At 43.9% G+C, this 19445-nt stretch overlaps 1 protein-coding gene across 1 annotated transcript in view; it reads left to right on the plus strand.

Annotated features, from left to right (window-relative positions):
• The window catches only part of NCEH1 (neutral cholesterol ester hydrolase 1), a 58159-nt gene that overhangs the window by 32581 nt on the left and 6133 nt on the right, over window positions 1-19445 (plus strand). Inside the window, exon 3 of the mRNA XM_077290523.1 lies at window positions 2225-2294. Within this exon, the coding sequence (XP_077146638.1) occupies window positions 2225-2294 (70 nt within the window). The remainder of the gene's footprint in view (window positions 1-2224; window positions 2295-19445) is intronic.

The raw sequence follows: 19445 nt of genomic DNA on the forward strand, positions 1-19445 counted from the left end.
AAAACACATAGATGAGGATGAAGATATGCACACAGACAAATCACCAAGCAACAGTCGTCTGAACAACATTCCAACCACCTCCTCAAACAATCAACTCCAGAACCAGGCAGTATGAAACTAACACTAGTAATCCCTGATTGCCAGAGGCCAGTATATATAGCAGAGGAGAGTGGCCAACACTGAGCAGCTGAGACCATCAAAGCAGGAAATCTAGGAGCTCTCAACTGAACAGATAAACTCCTGCACTCATAGCAGGAACCTGAACTGTTTAATATGAAGAAGTTCTACTAATCAGTGCAGGAGTATGTGAAATCAAACCCCGTGGTCTTTTGGCCCCTCTCTGTCTCTGTAAACTCGTGACACGCACTCCCAAGTAGTTCAGTGCATCTTCCCTCCTACTTAATTTCTGTCTACCTCCCCTCTCCTTTTCCTTGATTGACAGTTTAGGCTTTACAGGGAAGAAGAGAGAGCTGGGAAACAAGTAGGTGTAAAGGGGCATTGAATTGCTTGCATCTGTGCTTGGTTTGAACAGTTATTTTGTGCTGATAGACTCTCTCTTTAAAGGTGCAGCTGCCATATATACGATAACATCCAAAAAGTAATTTCCAAGTGGTCATATACTTGCTTCTGATATAAAAATTTGTATTTATTTTCTTCTTTACAAGGAATCAGTATGACCACCCCCACCTAAATGGTTTATGTGGGCATGTAGATCAGTAAAGGCTAAACTCATTGGTACCTTTTTAAATCTGCTATACATTGCCCAAATTGGGAGAATACAACATTTTTGTATGCTTATGAGGCCTTAAATGCTTTCACACCCATAGCACTTAACCTCAGGAGGAAGAGTTTTTTTATTTTATTTTCACCCTTTGTGCACCCTCTCCCTTTGAGTAATAGCTCGATAAAATCTAGCGCCTGTGTAGATTACTTCTCTCCTCTCTTCTCTGCACTATGGTGCCCTGATGAGTGCACTGGCATGCACTGCCCAGACACTCTGTAGACCCTGAAGAAGAGCAAGGAGGATGCATACAGCGTGCTTGGTCTGTGCATGTTGAGTGGAATACAGAAGCCAGTGCACTTGGCAGGGCACATTATTGCACAGAAGTGAGGAGACCGGTGAACTACGCAGGAGTTAGAATCCTGGCTGATGCCTGACATCAGACACATTGATCTAACGCTCAACAGAGAAATAGAGGCGCTAAGGATAGAAATTATCTCAGGAAGCAGAGTTTATTTAGTGCTCTCTGTGGGGAAAAATCACTTAAAGGGAACCTGTCAAGAGGTTTGGCCGATACGAGATAAGAGATACGGCCATCACCTTTCAGGCCTGATATACAGTATTCTATAATGCTGTATATCTGCCCCCAACCCGACCTGTAAGATAGGAAAAATAACTTTTATTATACTCCCCTGCGGGGCGGTTCGGTCCAATGGGCATTGGTGGTCTTGGTCCAGCGCCTCCCTTCTTCTTGCAATGCCGCCCTCCTGCTTGCTTTGTGTGGATGACGTGTCTCCTCGGCACCTCGCTCCTGCACAGGCATACTGCAAAGTACTGCAGTGCGCAGGTGCCTGGAAAGGCCAAAGAGCCCTGGCGCATGCGCACTGCTGTACTTTGCTCTGCCCTCGACAGGACATAGAAGTACGCATGCGCAGGAGCACTGTGCTGAGAAGACTGTGTGGATGACGAAGGGATGTGTCATCCACACGAATCAAGCAGGAGGACAGGGATCGTAAGAAGATGAAAGGCGCCGGACCAAGAAGAGCGACACCCATCAGACCGAACCGCCCCCCAGGTGAGTATAATAAAATGTATTTTTCTTCTCTTACAAGTCGGGTTGAGGCCATTATACAGCATTATAGAATGCTGTATATGAGCCCCTAAAGGTGATGGCTGTATCTCATATCGTCCAAAATTGGTGACAGGTTCACTTTAATGCTTAATTTGCATATTGCTAAAATGGGGGCTTTTTTTGGATTCTGGCAGCAGATAGTGAATATAACGGCGCCAATGTGTTTATCTTTCATTTACTTAAATACTTATATAAATGGGTTGGAGAAGTTGATCTTGATGATGATTGCCTTTTCCTGGCACAGTGTATTACAGTCTGTAAGAGGATTTCTTATGGAAAGTATGCTCCTCATTTGAGCAGGGCTCAGCATTACCTAGCACACTTTGTTCCCCTCCCTTTACTGATTGCATTCCTTATCATGCTCGTTTTAGGAATGAGGTCCTATGACAGCCTGTGCCGAAAAATTTCCGAAGATGTGAATGCAGTTGTCGTATCTATTGAGTGAGTATGGACAGTGACCTTCTGGTGTCATTCTTCAGAGCACATTTACTGGAATTAGTGACCTGAATTTTAGTTGCACTCAGATATGACTGCATTTTTCTTCTCACACCCAGTGTTAATATATGTTCAGCTCTGTCACATCTTGTTAGTTAAGTGTTAAATGAATGAAATGTTTGGTTAGTGAGGCGTGAACACGTGAAGTAAATCCTGCAATCTAAGCATGGTGGGACCAGTCCCTTTTATATTTATCCAGTGACCTTTGCTGTTATTATAGGTGAAGAGGAGCATAGACCTAGAGATTACAGACATTGGTTCATCAAAGCTGTCACATCAGAATTCTGGTGTAAAAGCTTTAAAAGGTCACAAAATGTAGGAACAGCTCAGAGTTGCACCTAAATTCTGTGACTTTTGGTGTTTCCACCCTGGTTTCTCCCAGCCCTGACAAAATTGGGGGAACGGGCACGACGAGGGGAAGGGATGCCATAGCCATGTCCCCATAAGACCCATTCATAAATAAATGACAAGACACCTATCTTTGTTGGAATAAAATTGGCCGTGTGGTTTTATTTTGGTTACAAACAGCTTCAATAAATACCAATAAATAAACGTAATAAGTTAAAACTCCATATTAAAATCATCCAGTAGCCAAATCCACCCATAGTAGGGTGATTTTTACCCACAAGGCCAAGGCTCAAAGAGACGAGCCCCCCCCCCCCCCCAAACCACACAGCCAAGTTTCAATTATATTTCCCATGTTCAGATTAAAAATATCTAGGCCGATCTCGGATAAATGCACTAGGTCTTGCCTAAACATTCCAGGTAAAAATCCTTCGAGATCAATATGCCTAAAGGAAAAACCCTTAATAAGGGGTAAAAATTTCTCCATAGAAAGATTTACTCTTTCCGAATTTTGTCCAAAAAACAAAGCCGATCTTGATGCCATAACAGCCTAGGAATGATCTCGGAAAAAACAACACATGAAGATGGGAAGCTCTGCTTTATAAAATTGAGATCGGACCGCATAGCAGCCAATAAGTTCAAAGTGTTGGATTTCCCCAGATCATTACCCCCGACGTGTAAAATTATCAAGTCGGGAAAAGGAAATTTCAACATACAATTTTGTAATTCGCACATCAAGGACATCCAACGCATACCACGTACGCTATGCCAAAAAACCTGGGTGTCAGAGGGAGGAAAAGACAGATTCTCCGAATATGAACGTAACTTGGCCCTCTTCTGCGCCCAGAAAACAAATGAGTGACCAACGATCCATACAACTGTTGGACCTACGAGAAAATGAGAATTAGTCATCATACAGTTCGTGGCGGACGTAGAGCTTGAAATGTTTAGAATCCCATCTACCTATTTTCTTAATTTTATCATCCGATAGACCAGCCCTAGCGGCTTCAGTGGCTGCGCCAATACTGAATGAATGTGACGTGATCTTAAGGGGATCTTTTGCAATAAAATTCAAACATTTCTTTAGTATGAAGTTAAACTGAAAGATAGTAACAGGGGATTCGTCTTTATGCAAGAATAGAGGGCCAGGCCTTACGCTAAACCATTTTGAAAGGGTATGAACAGGGCATATTGAAGGATCAGAAAACAAATTCAATCTAAGCTCAGAACCTCTACCCAGTTGGTCCGTTTTTGATTTTCTTATGAAAATCAAAACAAATGATTCAAAAATCCGAATGTCTGACAACATGAGCCCGGAGGGCTCCGATTTTCTAGCAGAAACCACCTCGCCGACCCTCAATGCCCAAAAAAAGGTAACAGAAAATACAGAAGAAAACAATAAGGCCTTGTTCGAATTTAACCCCCTTCGTGCCATGCGCCGTACTAGTACGGCGCTGCCGACACTGCATTAGTGCCAGCCGCAGTACTAGTACGGCGCATCGATCACCGCGGTCTCGCGCTGAGCGCCGCGGTGATCGGGTGCGGGTGTCAGCTGTATATGACAGCTGACACCCCGCAGCAATGCCCACGATCGGCGCTATCGCCGATCGCGGGCATTTAACCCCTCTGATGCCGCTGTCAATAGTGACAGCGGCATAGAGGGGGATCGCGCAGGGACGGGGGCTCCCTGCACTCTCCCATCGGGGCAACGCGATGAGATCGCGCTGCTCCGGTGACCTGGAAGGAGTCCCCGGATCCAAGATGGCCGCGGGACTCCTTCCGGGTCATTTACTGACCTGGCTTGCCGGCGCCTGCAAGAGCTGCTGAGAGCAGGCACCGGCAAGCCTCTGCTCTTGTGTGTGAGATCGGTGATCTGACAGAGTGCTGTGCACACTGTCAGATCACCGATCTGTGATGTCCCCCCCTGGGACAAAGTAAAAAAGTAAAAAAAAAAAAAAGAAAAAAAAATCCTAAATAAAGAAAAAAAATATATATATATATTCCCATAAATACATTTCTTTATCTAAATAAAAAAAAAATCACACAATAAAAGTACACATATTTAGTATCGCCGCGTCCGTAACGACCCCACCTATAAAACTATATCACTAGTTAACCCCTTCAGTAAACACCGTAAAAAATAAAAAAAATAAAAAAAAAAACGAGGCAAAAAACAACGCTTTACTCTCATACCGCCAAACAAAAAGTGGAATAACACGCGATCAAAAAGACGGATATAAATAACCATGGTACCGCTGAAAACGTCATCTTGTCCCGCAAAAAAAAAGTCGCCATACAGCATCATCAGCAGAAAAGTAAAAAAGTTAGTCCTCAGAATAAAGCGATGCAAAAACAATTATTTTTTTATAAAAAGTAGTTTTTATTGTGTAAAAGCCCCAAAACATAAAAAAATTACATAAATGAGGTATCGCTGTAATCGTACTGACCCGAAGAATAAAACTGCTTTATCAATTTTACCACACGTGGAATGGTATAAACGCCCCCCCTAAAAGAATTTCAGGAATTGCTGGTTTTTGTTCATTCCGCCTCCAAAAAATCAGAATAAAAAGCGATCAAAAAATGTCATGTGCCTGAAAATGGTACCAATAAAAACGTCAACTCGTCCCGCAAAAAACAAGATCTCACATGACTCTGTGGGCCAAAATATGGATAAATTATAGCTCTCAAAATGTGGTGATGCAAAAACTATTTTTTGCAATAAAAAGCATCTTTTAGTGTGTGATGGCTGCCAACCATAAAAATCCGCCCAAAAAACGCTATAAAAGTAAATCAAATCCCCCTTCATCACCCCCTTAGTTAGGGAAAAATAATAAAATTTTAAAAAATATATTTATTTCCATTTTCCCGTTAGGCTACTTTCACACTAGCGTCGGTACGGGGCCGTCGCGCTGCGTCGGCCCGACGTACCGACGCATACTGTGCAAGCGCCGCACAACGGGGCCAGCGGATGCTGTTTTTCCACGCATCCGCTGCCCCATTGTGAGGTGCGGGGAGGTGGGGGCGGAGTTCCAGCCGCGCATGCGCGGTCGGAAATGGTGGACCGTCGGCACAAAAAAAGTTACATGTAACGTTTTTTGCTGCCGGCGGTCCGCCACAACACGACGCAACCGTCGCACGACGGTTGCGACGTGTGTCAATACGTCGCAATGCGTCGCTAATGTTAGTCTATGGGGAAAAAAGGCATCCTGCAGATGACTTTGCAGGATGCGTTTTTTCGCCAAAACGACGCATTGCGACAAATGCAAAAAAACGCTAGTGTGAAAGTAGCGCTAGGGTTAGGGGTTGGGGTTAGGGCTGGGGTTGGGGTTAGGGTTTCAGTTAGAATTGGGGAGTTTTCACTGTTTAGGCACATCAGGGGCTCTCCAAACGTGACATGGCATCTGATCTCAATTCCAGCCAATTCTGCTTTGAAAAACTAAAACAGTGCTCCTTCCCTTCCAAGTTCTCCTGTGATACATATGGGGTATCAGCGTTCTCAGGACAAGTTGGACAACAACTTTTGGGGTCCAATTTGTCCTGTTACCCTTGGGAAAATAAAAACGTGAGGGCTAAAATATAAGTTTCGTGGAAAAAAAAAAAAAAATTATTTTCACGGCTCTGCGTGATAAACTGTATTTAAACACTTGTTGGTTCAAAGTTCTCACAACACATCTAGATAAGTTCCCTGGGGGGTCTAGTTTCCAATATGGGGTCACTTGTGGGGGGTTTCTACTGTTTAGGTACATCAGGGGCTCTGCAAATGCAACATGACACCTGCAGACCAATCCATCTAAGTCTGCAATTCAAACGGCGCTCCTTCCCTTCCGAGCTCTGCCGTGCGCCCAAACAGTGGTTCCCCCCCAATGTATGGTGTATCAGTGTACTCAGGACAAATTGGACAATAACTTTTGTGGTCCAATTTCTCCTGTTACCCTTGGGGAAAAAAAAATTGCGGGCTAAAACATCATTTTGTGGAAAGAAAAAATGATTTTTTAGCTTTCACAGCGCTACATTCTAAACTTTAGTGAAACAATTGGGGGTTCAAAGTGCTCACCACACATCTAGATTAGTTCCTTAGAGGGTCTACTTTCCAAAATGGTGTCACTTGTGGGGGTTTCCACTGTTTAGGCACGTCAGGGGCTCTCCAATCGCGACATGGGTTCCGATCTCAATTCCAGCAAATCTTGCATTGAAAAGTCAAATGGCGCTCCTTCCCTTCCGAGCTCTGCCATGTGCCCAATCAATGGTTTACCCCAACATGTGGGGTATCGGCGTACTCAGGACAAATTGTACAACGACTTTTTTGGTCCAATTTCTCCTGTTACCCTTGGTAAAATAAAACAAATTGGATCTGAAGTAAAAATTTTGTGAAAAAAAAGTTAAATGTTCAATTTTTTTTAAACATTCCAAAAATTCCTGTGAAGCACCTGAAGGGTTAATAAACTTTTTGAATGTGGTTTTGAGTACCTTGAGGGGTGCAGTTTTTAGAATGGTGTCACTTTTGGGCATTTTCTGTCATATAGACCCCTCAAAGTCACTTTAAGTGTGAGGTGGTCCATAAAAAAAATGGTTTTGCAAATTTTGTTGCAAAAATGAGAAATCGCTGGTCAACTTTTAACCCTTATAACTCCCTAACAAAAAAAAATTATGTTTCCAAAATTGTGCTGATGTAAAGCAGACATGTGGGAAATGTTGTTTATTAACTATATTATGAGATATAACTCTCTAATTTAAGGGCATAAAAACTAAAAGTTTGAAAATTGCTAAATTTTCATAATTTTTGACCAATTTTTGTGTTTTTCACAAATAAATGAAAGTCATATCGAAGAAGTTTTACCACTATCATGAAGTACAATATGTCACGAGATAACAATGTCAGAATCACAAGGATCCGTTGAAGCGTTTTAGAGTTATGACCTCATAAAGTGACAGTGGTCAGAATTCTAAAAATTGGCCCTGTCACTTAGGTGAAAACAGGCTTCGGGGTGAAGGGGTTAAACATACGTGTAATAAGGCTGAACATATTTGTTTTAGTAAATTAATTGAAATTGGGCGTCTGGAATCTGGACAAAACGTTTTCCTCTTTAGGCCTTTCAAAAACTGTTTAACCAAGAAATATTCCGTTAAGGCCGTGTAGCCGTTTAATTTTAAAAAGAAAGAAACTCCCGCAAAGCACTTGGCTATTGCGGAGTAAGAAACACCCTTCGCAACCAGCGATTCTGCAAACTTCAAAGCCACAAAAGGGGTAGGACAGGTTGCTTCTAAACCGTAACGCCCGGAAAATTCGATCCACTTCATCCACGCGAGTAATCAGCCCATGATCTTTTAGACAGGGAGTTCTGGATAAAATGAGGAATCATATTGAAATCGTCTCCCAGACCGAACGAGGGCAGTAGGTTGGTTCTCTGTCTGCGAGTGGCACCTGTTGGTAAAATTGGAGCCACTGACCATGCAGAATGAAATCAGTCAAATAACTATTTTTACTAAGGCCCAAATTTGCTTTCAACCAGATATTGGATTTCAGGCATTCTAAAACTAATTGTCTCAAAATTTTTGCTTAGTGCAGCTGCTTAGAGGACAGGGTATTGATGGAAAAAACCACTGGCTGGGTCAAAGATGATAGCAGTATTCTAGAATCCTTTAAGTGGAAGCCCCACAAAAGGATACCTAGATAAAGGGAAAAAAGTTCCCTAACTAATAGGTTCTCATTGACTCTCTTTGATACCCATGCATTAGGCCATGGTAAAGACACCCAATGCGATCGAAACAGAATAGCTATACCTAATGTGCTATCAGTAGAAAAAACGAAAGGCAAAGAATCCGCTTCAACGAAAGGGGACTGGATCACTGATCTTCCGTTAAAATCTGATAAAAATGACTGCCAAATTTTGGCATCTTCCTTCAGACCAGAGCTAAGCCGGACGTGCGAATTAAGAGATGACAAGCCTTTAGTGGCCTCATATAGACTCCTAGAAAAAACCCTGCCGATAGGTACCACCCTCAAGGCAAAGTTTAAAAGGCCAAGTAGTGACTGAAGTTCCTTAAGTGTAACCTTGCTCTTGGACATAAGGCTAAGGAGGGAACTCCGCAGCCGATCGATTTTATCCTGGGGAAGAATAGTTTCCATTCTGCCAGAATCAATTGTAATGCCCAGAAATTCAATACGGCACAATGGGCCTACTGTTTTTTCATGGGCAATGGGAATGCCAAAATGAGAACAGATTTGCAAAAATGTATCCAGCGTTTTCATGCACGAAGAAGATTGAGGGGGACCAATAAATAAAAAGTCATCCAGGTAGTGCAAAACGCCTGCTTCAACCTGACTATCCTCCAAAACCCAATGTAGAAAACGGGAAAAATTCTCAAAATAGAAGCAAGATAGGGAAAAACCCATTGGCAGGCATTTATCAAAACAGAAAAACCCTTCAAATTGAAAACCAAGAGAGTTAAAACCTTCTGGATGCACAGGAAGAAGTCTGAAGGCCGATTTTATATCAGATTTAGCCAGTAAGGCATTAGGGCCGAATTTTTTCAACATGTCCAGGGCACCGTCAAAAGAGGAATAGGTGATGGAACATAAGCTCTTGTCAACCTCATCATTCAATGATCGGCCTTGAGGATAGGATAAATGATGAATCATTCTAAAGGAGCCAGGCTCCTTCTTAGGAACTATGCCCAAGGGGGATATACGGAAATTTGTGAATGGAGGTGACAAAAATGGGCCCGCAATCCTGCCTAATTCAAGCTCATGAAAAATTTTATCCCTGGCAACCTCTGGAAAATTTGAAAGGGAAGGTAAATTATTAACCATAACGCAGCCATTCCCTTTAAATACTGGAACGTGAAAACCTACGGAAAAACCATCATATAGAAGCTTACTGATCCGCCTGTCTGGATACCTGCTTAACCAGCTGGACATTCTTTCCAGCTTCACCGGTGATGGGGCCTTTTGAAACTGCATCCTTAGAGGATGATTGTTGCACGGCTTGCTTCTTAAAGCACTTCGCCATTGGATGGGGGTTACCACAGAATGAACACTCATGTCTGAAGCGACAGCTATTGCTCCACTTACAAAAAAACTCGTTGTAAGCGAAACAAACGCCTTTCTTGGAAACCATACTACCAGGCTGCTTATTCACAGCATTCCTAACCGGAAGCATGAGGTTAATCCAAATGCCAATATCTTTGAAACCCCATTTTAGTTCAGGATGAACAGACAACTTGTGCCTAAATGCCTCATCGTAGGTTAACCACACAGAGCCACCAAAGTTCCTATATGCCTCCAGAATGATATCTAAATGTTGAAATAGACTGCTGCACAGGTTAGGAGATTTTTCTCCCAAGACTGCAGCATAAATAGCAAATGCTTGGATCCAATTATGAAAGGATCTAGCATTACGTTTTGCCTCCTCTGAATCGGGCTTATTATCTTTTTTATCAGGTCTAGGTGGGTGATCTCTGCGGGGGAGTAGTGAAAATATATCAATATACTGGTTGTTCCAGATAAGCTCCTTAACCGAGGGGCTTAAATGGAAGCCAAGGGGAGAGAGCTCACAAGTTAAGGCCTCCTTAAAGGGATTTAATGGGGGAGCATTCTGTGCAGGAGCTTCAATGCAAAAAGAAGCATTAGAAGCTGCTGCTTGAGGGCGTACTGAAACCTCACCCAGGGCCTCAGATAATACAGATTTAATCAGGTTTTTTAATTCAGTGTGAGGGACAGACATAGGGAAATATGAAGTCTCACCCCTTGCTGATCTGTTTTGATGTCTTCTTTCTTCAGCAGCGCTTGCACTCCAGCCCTCAGGGTAGGGCGAGCGCAGCTGCTCAGGGCCACTTGATTGTAGAGTCACTTCCTCGTCCGACGACTGCTCCCTGGAGTTCACAGCGGGGCTCATTCCCCTGACAGCCGGCAGTGAAGCCGCCCGGCAGCCAGAGGTGGAGGGCACCATGGCGCTTTTACGGCCGGCGCCCCTGCTGGCCCTGCCGGCGGCTCCTGAAGACACTGTATTCTTCTTAGAAAGATGGCCGCCGAAGTCTCGCGATGGGCTGCGAGACCTCGATGCCTGGCGGCGGCGTGACTTCCCGCTCACCTCAGAGGAGCCGCCCTGGGACGCAGGAGGTGAGGCAGGCGGGGAGAAAACTTTCTTCTGGCTCTGGGCCCGGAGACTTCGGCATTCTGCGGTGCAGGGGCTTGACCCGAAGACGGCGCCGGGACTTCAGGGGGAAGAGGAAAGGCATCGGAGGCTGCCGCTGGAGGTCTTGACGCCAGGCAGCTCCTTAGCCAGTCCATTCCATCTTCTCCGCCGGCTCTGGCTACGAGTTCCTGGACAAGCTGCTCCATTGCCACGTAAGTCCTCTTCTTTTCTTCGAGCGCCAGCGCATTGACAGGCGCTGACAGGAACCCAGCTTTATATAAACAAATAAAGACAGCCAAACAGCCAAACAGGCAGCTGGCCAATCAGCTTTTGTAAAATTCTGAGCGCGCAAAAACCAGCAAAAACTGGTTTAAGCTGCTTTACATAGATAGCACAACAAATTAACCCTTTCTTCACCAATACAATTTAGCACAGATAAACATATGGGGTCTATGTGGACATGAGACCCCCGCTTTATTCCATTGGTCTGTGCGGGGGGGCAAACAATCTAATTCCTGACGAGCTGTGGCCTTCTGTACTCCAGTACCTGACTGAAGTGAGATTTTTGGCGTAGCGCATGGAGGCTCACACCAGTCGTCAGTCGCTCTAGATTCAGGCAGAAGCATGCACCTCGTCATGAATTAGGAGCATCTGACCCCAGCACACCCCTTATGAAGACCAGCATGACCAATTAAATGAGCAATCTGGGGCTCCCAAGCTCTGGGGAATCATGTTCTGGCAGCCGGGCTGTGTGTAAAGCTACACAAGGGCGTTTAGAGCTTCAGCTTGCTGTCCTCTTCTTTGCACTAACCTAAAGCCAATATAAGATTCTTTTTGTCCTTGGTCAATAGCACACGTGACAAGGTTAGAAGAACAGCTCTGCAGAAATATACTACACATGATAGCATTAAATACATGGACAGCATTACACACAATAGGATTAGATGAACAGATTGTGTCTCACATGATTGGATTAGATGCATGGACTGCATCACACAATGGGATTAGATGCACAGACTATATCACATGCACAATTCAGCAGGAAATGACTGTGATCTGGCCAGAGCCATCAAAGTCATTGCAGTTGCTGTGCTCGGAGCACAGTAATAATCCGTGAGCGCAGGTCTGGGCACCAGGGCTGTGGCAGTGATTTTGTTTAGTGACGTACTCCGCGCTGGATGAAGGGCTGGTGCCGGGGCCTGGTGCAGTTTTGTAGAGAAGCCTCATTCAGACATTCCTACATCACAGACATGTGAATAACGCTTTACACTGGCAGAGCTGAGTCAGTGTGCAGAGCACAGCAGCATGATGGATTTATTGCTGTGCTCTGAATACTGCAGTGACATCGATGGTGAGTACAGTTCTGGCAGCCTGATGTATTACTAATACCCAGCTACCCACCTGTCCTCACTGCTGGAAGAAGTTACCGCCTCAACCCTGCTCAAAACGTCACAGCAAAGCTATCTTCAGCAATGAGAACAGGCGTGTAGCCTGGTATTATCAGTACAATGTCAGGCTGCCCAATCTGTGCTCACCAATGCTGCCCGGACCTCCTGTCACCTCTCACCACTGAATACTGCATGAGTTGTGAATGGAGGAAATTGTAGCTCAGCAGAGAGCTATGCCAGCTGCCGTTAATCCCTTAAATGACACTGTTAATCTCTGACAGCGGCATTTAATGTAAAAGATCCATTGACAAGATCACAGGTCACCGATGAGTTGTAAAGACAGCCAGGGTCAGCTACAAACCCCTGTGCCTGTCATGACTATGCTTCTATGAACACCAGCCTATGTAATATATAATATACAGCCGGTGAAATGAGTATTAAACATTTCACTAATTTTCTAAGAAAATATATTTCTAAAGGTACTATTGACATGAAATTCTTATCAGATTTCGGTAACAAGCCATCCAATTTACACAGGCAAATAAATAAAACCATAGATAACTTAATTTATGGTTACGTGTAATAATGAGAAATGACACAGGGAAAAAGTATTGAACACCTGAAAAAAGAGAGGTGCAAAAGCCATGGAAAGTCATGACACCAGCTGAAATCTAATAGTACTTAGAAAGCAATCCTGCCACTTAATGAAAAATAATATCAGGAGGTGAAACTGATGGCCTCTAAAAAGGTGTCTTGTTACCAAGGTGCCATACATGAGACATCTCATGATGTGTAAAACCAGTGAGCTATCTCAAAACCTTCGCAACCTTATTGTTGCAAAACATGGAATTACTAAACTACTGAAGGTTTCAGTGAGGACTGTTTGGGCCATAGTCCAGAAGTGGAAAGAACATCATTTCACCAATAACCAGCCATGACCTGGTTCTCCCCACAAGATTTTGGACAGGAGTGAAAAGAAGTAATAGAAAAGCTGACCAAGAGTTAATGACCGCATGTACACAGCTACATAAAGACCTAGAATCAGCAGGTACATTTTTTTTTTTCAAAGAAAAGAATAAGTAATTCTCTCAACCTCCATAGTGTAATACCAATGTCTCAAAAAGCTGCCTCGTACAGACTTGGCACAAGCCACTCCAGTGAAATCCCAATACCCTTTAACCCCTGTACATTGTTTTGGTTTTACATTAGGACTCATTGGAATGCCACCATGGAAGGGCTGTAGTCCAGATGTAGAAATGGTCGCCAAGCCGGGTCAGAGCTGAGAAGTCACGTCAGGACAAAATTGTGCTCCGTAAAATTTGTCAGAAACAAGCCGGGGTCAGAACAGAAGGAATACACTAAATCAAACAGGAGTAGAAGATGCACACCTAGCTAGGGAAACGCTAAGGCCTCTTTCACACTTCCGTCTTTCTTTTTCCGTCACAATCCGTCGTTTTGTGAAAAAAAAAACGGATCCAGCAAATGGTGCTGCTGGGTCCGTTTTTTTTCTCATAGACTTTTATTAGCGACAGATTGTGGTGGATGGCCACACGTTTCATCCGTCGTGCATTGGATCCGTCGTGAAATTGCTGTCCATTGGGCGGAGACAACGCACAGAGGAACGTTTTTTTCTGTTCGTTGGAAAATCGCTCAGCGACGGATCCGTCGCTGACTGTGAAAAGCAGGAATCCAGCGACGGATGCTATCTTTTCAAACTGAGCATGTGCGGAAGAATTTCCCGTCAGGAAAATTCTCTCTCGCTCTCTCTCTCTTTTTACTATTGATGCTGCCTATCTAGCATCAATAGTAAAAAGATATAATGTTTAAAAAAATAAAAATAAAAACTCATGATATTCTTACCTTCCGGCATCCCCCGCAGCCTTCCCACGGTCCCAGTGATGCATAGCGAAATGACCCAATGACGTAGCGGTCTCGCAAGACCTCTACATCATCACAGATCATTGTCTCGCTATGCATCACTGAGAACGGAGCATCGGGAAGGCTGCGCGGGACGCCGGAAGGTAAGAATATCACAATTTTTTTTTTTTTTTTTATATTTATTATTGTTATCATGGGTTGTGTTGTGTATGCGTTTTCGCAGCGAAAAACTGCGCAAAAGACGCATACACAACGTGTGCACATAGCCTTCTAGGATGCACTGGAACCGTCAAAAAAACGGCTCCAGTGCATCCGTTTTTTACAATCTGCACAGGATCCGTCTTTTCAACATTTTGACGGATTGTGACTGATTGTAAAAAACAGAAGTGTGAAAGAGGCCTAAGCTTCCAGCAACAAATTTTAAGCCTTAGCAGAGTGTAATGCTCTCCAATTGGCTGAAGCAGGGAGCTGATAACTTTAGCTAGACAGCACACACACACATATACTGCCAAACTGGATGGCACTACAGGTCCCAGCCACTCTGCTCTTAGTGGCTGGACAGAGCACGCCGTCCAGAGCTTCTGGTTCTTATATCTATATCTCCAACACCACCCACAGAGTGAATACGGCGGCGACAGAAGCAGAAGTCACAGGATCAGGTTCTGGTGGTGATGTGACACATACTATGTATGCACTTTCACCACTCAAGACTCCATTGCTGAACAAAAAGCATGTTCAAGCACGTTTAAAGCTTGCTCAACAACATTTAGACATGTTTGTGAAATACTGGGAGAGTATAGTCTGGTTAGATGAGAGCAAAATTGAACTCTTTGGATACCGTAATACACACCATGGTTGGAGGCCTAAAGGCACTGCATGTCAGGCCAAAATCACTATGCCCACAGTGAAGTTTGGAGGTGGAAACATCATGGTGTGGGGATGTTTTTCAGCATACGACACTGGCAAACATCATATCATTGAAGGAAAGATGACGTGGGCAAATATACCAAGACATTCTTGAAACAAATCTGCCATCTACCAGGATGATGAAGATGAAACGAGGGTGGACATTTCAGCCAGACAATGATACCAAGCCCAGCCAAGGAAACTTTCAATTGGTTTCAGAGAGATAAAATAAAGCTACTAGAATGGCCTAGCCAATCATCTGAACTGAATCTCATAGAAAATGTATGGAAGGAACTCCGAGTTCATAGAAGGAGCCCACGGAACCTTCAGGATTTGAAGAGCGTGTTTGTGTGGAAGAATGGGACAAAATCACACCAGAGCAATGCATATGACTAATTTCTCCATACAGGCGTCTTGAAGCTGTCATCACCAAGAAAGGCTTTTTGCAAAGTATTAGATACATTTCAATAAGCGTGTTCAATACTTTTTCCCTGCGTCATCTCTAATTATTGCACATAACTTAATTTATGGACATCTATGGTTTGATTTGTTTGCCCGTGTAGATTGGATGGGTTGATCCCGACATCTGGTGACAATTTCATGTCAATAGCATCTTTAACTTCCACAAATGCAATTTGCTCAAATGCAATGAAAGAAAGAACCCTTTTTTTTTTGCAAAAATGAATACCAAAACAGTTCTTTCACTGCCTAGTCAAAATTGTTCAAAACGCCCTCACCCATTCAGCTTTAAATCCACCTCTGGCAGAGACTAAAGAGGGAAAAGACGATTGACGGTGCACAAACACCACAGACACTGCTTAGCTAGACGAGTTAACCAAGGGCTGGGTGAGAGCGACCTTTCCCACTCAGGCTCTTTTGGTTGCTCATATATTTTGGACCCCGAATCTGATCCACTTAATAACCAGGCTAGCTGTTCACCTTAGTCGGTCAGCTCAGGGAAGCTGACCAGACTGGATGTGTCTTGGAGTTATAGAGAGAAACAGGCCAGAAATCCCTCTCTGAGAAGAGTCTGCGCAGGCCATGTGCAGAGAACCGCAAGTTTCACTGGTTGCTATGGGCAATGGCTGCTTTGTGTGACTGAGCTGGGACTAGCTCAGCCGTGTCGGAGTAGCCAGGGTCTGTTCTGTTTAGTTAGCGCCTAGACAATTCTAGGGATTTATGTTTATGATTTTGTGGTTTTGGTGTGGAAAGCAATAAAAACTGCACGTGTTTGGACCAAAACTGCATTGACTGGGTGAACGCTCTCTAAGGGTACCGTCACACAGTGAAATTTCCATCGCTGCGACGGCACGATTCGTGACGTCGCAGCGTCATATGAATATCGCTCCAGCGTCGTAGACTGCGGTCACACTTTGCAATCACGGCGCTGGAGCGATGCCGAAGTCCCCGGGTAACCAGGGTAAACATCGGGTTACTAAGCGCAGGGCCGCGCTTAGTAACCCGATGTTTACCCTGGTTACCAGCGTTAACGTAAAAAAAACAAACAGTACATACTTACATTCCGGTGTCTGTCCCCGGCGTTCTGCTTCTCTCTACTGTGTAAGCGCCATAGCCGGAAAGCAGAGCGGTGACGTCACCGCGTCACCGCTGTGCTCGCTTTCTGGCTGGCAGGCGCTCACACAGTGGAGAGAAGCTGAGACGCCGGAGGACAGACACCGGAATGTAAGTATGTACTGTTTGTTTTTTTTACGTTTACGCTGGTAACCAGGGTAAACATCGGGTTACTAAGCGCGGCCCTGCGCTTAGTTACCCGATGTTTACCCTGGTTACAAGCGAACACATCGCTGGATCGCTGTCACACACAACGATCCAGCGATGTCAGCGGGTGATCAAGCGACGAAAGAAAGTTCCAAACGATGTGCTACGACGTACGATTCTCAGCAGGGTCCCTGATCGCTGCTGCGTGTCAGACACTGCGATATCGTAACGATATCGCTAGAACGTCACGAATCGTACCGTCGTAGCGATGGAAATTTCACTGTGTGACGGTACCCTAAGGCCTACTGCCTACCTCAGAGACTGATCCCCCTACAATATATTTACACACACACCTATTAACACTTATAAGGCATCACACTTTTTTACTCTTATTTACTTACACTACATGCTGCTTATCTCATGTCACTCCTTTCCCATCACTCCGTGACAAACACGCCACATGGTGCTTATTTTATTGACAAGCTACCGACACGCACTGCCCCACAATCCTGTCAACCTTTTTGTTACATATAATAAAGAGTTGATTTTTGAGAGGTGAAGTAGTGAGCGCATACACTATTTTTAGGGGAATGAAAAGGATTTCTGTCAAGCCGGAATGTAGTAGGGGACTATTTGACCACTGCAGCGGGGAAGGAGGCTATACAGGCAGCGATGCGGGCCCTGAGCCAGTGAAGACGAGGCTGCGGCTTTTCCAAGTTATCCACTTTAAACATTTTCTGTGAATATTTATACCTATATAGGAGCTTCTAACAGTCAACATGGGTTGTTGCACAACCTCTTTTAACAATTTATTTATTTTTTTCCCTCATGAGAACAAGCTGCCTAATAATTCTGAACCCCTTGATAAAGGGTGTTGTATCCTTAGGCCTCACCGTCCATTACACAAATGCACATCACCCGATCTCCTTCATCCAATAAGCATTCTGCATAAAACTGATGCCTATATATTACCCTGATTTACCCCTTGATAGGTCAGGTCATTGTACGTAACGCCGGCTGGTTGTCTGTTGCTCCAGGTTTACAGCTTGATAGTCCTCCATATGTATATTTGTATAGTCACATTTTTCAACATATCAGACTCATTTTTACTGGTTGCTTAATATTTAATATTTGTCTAATAAGAATAATATTTTAGTTCCACTTATATCTCTGTTTTGTGTGTCTTCCTGTTTTATGTCTGTTTTTGTCCAATGTCTTTGTTTTTGTGTGTCTGTGTATTTGCATATGTTAAGTAGTTGATGAACATATGGGTTTGGCATTTTTTTGGAACATTTTTGTGGAGTTTCTATATACTGTATGTTCTCCATGTTAGTTATTCTGCTAATTGCTCTGTGTAATTAGCTCAGTAGGCCAGAGATGTGATTCACTACACCAGATCCACCCAGGTTGAGCCATGTATCGCTGTATGTCATAATAGAACATTTTTATATAGCTACTCATCACCCATTATTAAAAAGTGTGCGATTATAAAACTACAATCCCATATTCAAGAAAGTTACGATGTTGTGTACAATGTAAAGAAAACAAGAATGCAATGATTGGAAATCTGTTATAGCCATATTTTATTTAGGACATAGAGCAGATATCAGAAGGTGAGCGTTACATGTTTTCCATTTGCTGTGAAAAAAATAACTCCTTTAGAAACTGATGACAGCAACACATATCAAAAAAAGTTAGGGCAGACAACAGACTGGGAACATCTGGGAAGTGAGGAGACAAAGTGCTGTTGTTTTGGAAAAGAAAGGTTGTCCCATTCTTGTCTGATGTAAGATTCTCGCTGCTCAACAGTCATGGGTCGTCTTTTCCAAATTTTTAGTTTTGTAATGAGTCAGTTGTTTTCTATTGGTGAAAGGTCTGGACTGCAGGCGGCTGTTTCATCATCGAACTCTTCTTATGTGACGGCAGGCCCGGATTTAGGGGGGCCCAAGGGGCCTGGGCCACCCGCCAAGTGGGGGCCTCCCACCAATATAGGGATAAATATCTCAAAACATATAAAATACACGTCTCTTTGCTGTGAACTGTTTCTAATGATAAATAACATTTAACAAAAGAGAAACTATTGAAAGTGTAGGGACCTGGCTACCGTCCTACATCTCAGTGGATGGCGCAGAGTCACAGTGCCGCTATTGTGTTGGATGCAGTATGTGGTTTACCATTGTCTTGCTGAAATATATAAGGCCTTCCTTAAAGGGTTTGTCCTGTCAAAACCGTGAAGTCTGCAGTCACTCTGTGTGACTGCAGACTTATTAATCCCTCCAGTGCACGCACTGTGTGCTGCAGGGATTCGCCGGTTTCAGACCCGGGACCGGAGGGTATGTATGTGCTATACATACTCCCAGCCAGTGGGCATAGTCTCGCTCCATTCACTTGTATTGAGCCAAGGCCGTGCCCCTTCAAGTCACGCGGCCAGCCAGTGGGTGTGTCCAACTAAAGGACGCGGCCTCGCTCCATACAAGCAGAATGGTCGGAATGGTCAGACAAGTCTACTGCTATTCCACTCGTTGCATATGGGACTAATGGAGATGGCCGAGGGCTGTGATAAATTGAAATCATGGCACAACCCATGTTATTGTATGTATGGATGTAACTGAAACAAGTTATACTCCTGGAATATTACTCATGAATTGGTTTTATTGGCAAAATAATAGCTGGAGTGCTGCTAAATGCCGATTATTATTCGGGTGGATGTGGAGGTCCCGTCCTGA

The sequence above is a fragment of the Ranitomeya variabilis genome, chromosome 2, assembly GCF_051348905.1.
Source record: "Ranitomeya variabilis isolate aRanVar5 chromosome 2, aRanVar5.hap1, whole genome shotgun sequence".
NCBI lineage: Eukaryota > Metazoa > Chordata > Amphibia > Anura > Dendrobatidae > Ranitomeya > Ranitomeya variabilis.